The 854-nt window shown below is 60.7% G+C and overlaps 1 protein-coding gene across 1 annotated transcript; it reads left to right on the top strand.

The window, feature by feature from the left end:
* Positions 1-435: 435 nt before the first annotated feature.
* LOC136470572 (auxin-responsive protein SAUR71-like) lies at positions 436-854 on the top strand. The gene has a single exon (XM_066468377.1). It carries the CDS (start codon positions 469-471, stop codon positions 748-750), a length of 282 nt encoding a protein of 93 aa, XP_066324474.1. The 5' UTR covers positions 436-468; the 3' UTR covers positions 751-854.

Below are 854 nucleotides of genomic sequence, written 5' to 3'. Positions count from 1 at the left end.
AGGGCAACTTCAACTTGGAGCATGGATAGCAAGTCACCGGCCGGCCGGCGGCACGTGCATGATCCAAACCCATCTTTTTCCCTGGACTGAAATTCTGGAAGAAATAATCAGTGGCTGTGGATTTTTAATTTTTTATATATATACAGGACCCGGGCATTTTGGGTCTGAACGGATGGTGCCGGGCATCCGGCTCGCGTCCCAATTGCTCAAACCATAGCCGTCGTCCAGCCCGCCAAAACATATTCAATCCCAGGACAACGACCGCCCGTTCGTTGCGTGGACGCCCGCGACGCGAGCCGACCTCTCGTCGTTCGTCGATCTCACTCGTCGTCGCGTCAAACCTGTCACGCAATTCGACCCCCACGCCCCACCCGGCCGCAGCTGACGACAACCCAGCGCGCACACGAACGAACAAGCGTAAGCGAGTAGCGACGATCGACTTGAATCGCTCGCAGCAGCGGCAGCGCCATGATGTCCTGGAAGAGGAAGACCAGCAGCGGGGAGGAGGAGAAGGTCGTCGTCCCGAGAGGGCACGTCCCGATGCTGCTCGCCGGCGGGGACGACGGGGGAGATCATCATGGCGAGCGCGTGCTGGTGCCGGTGCGGCTGCTCAGCGACCCTTCCGTCGCGGCGCTGCTGGACATGGCGGCGCAGCGGTACGGGTACGGCCAGCCCGGCGTGCTGCGGGTCCCCTGCGACGCCGGTCACTTCCGCCAGGTCCTCGACGGCGCCATGCACAGCCTGAAATGAAATGGCTGACTGGCTGGCCGTGACCATGATGACGACGACAACGCGCCGTGAGACGAACTAGCTAGTACATCAGAGCAGCTTGTATGTAGTGGAACATAGATATA

The sequence above is a fragment of the Miscanthus floridulus genome, chromosome 1 (genome assembly GCF_019320115.1).
Source record: "Miscanthus floridulus cultivar M001 chromosome 1, ASM1932011v1, whole genome shotgun sequence".
Taxonomy (NCBI): domain Eukaryota; kingdom Viridiplantae; phylum Streptophyta; class Magnoliopsida; order Poales; family Poaceae; genus Miscanthus; species Miscanthus floridulus.
The sequence above is the reverse complement of the archived record's forward strand: the minus strand, read 5'-3'. Positions and strand labels throughout refer to the sequence as shown.

Bases quoted from the DNA above. Each gene is read 5' to 3' on its own strand.
- LOC136470572 (XM_066468377.1), top strand. From the start codon at position 469: ATGATGTCCTGGAAGAGGAAGACCAGCAGCGGGGAGGAGGAGAAGGTC.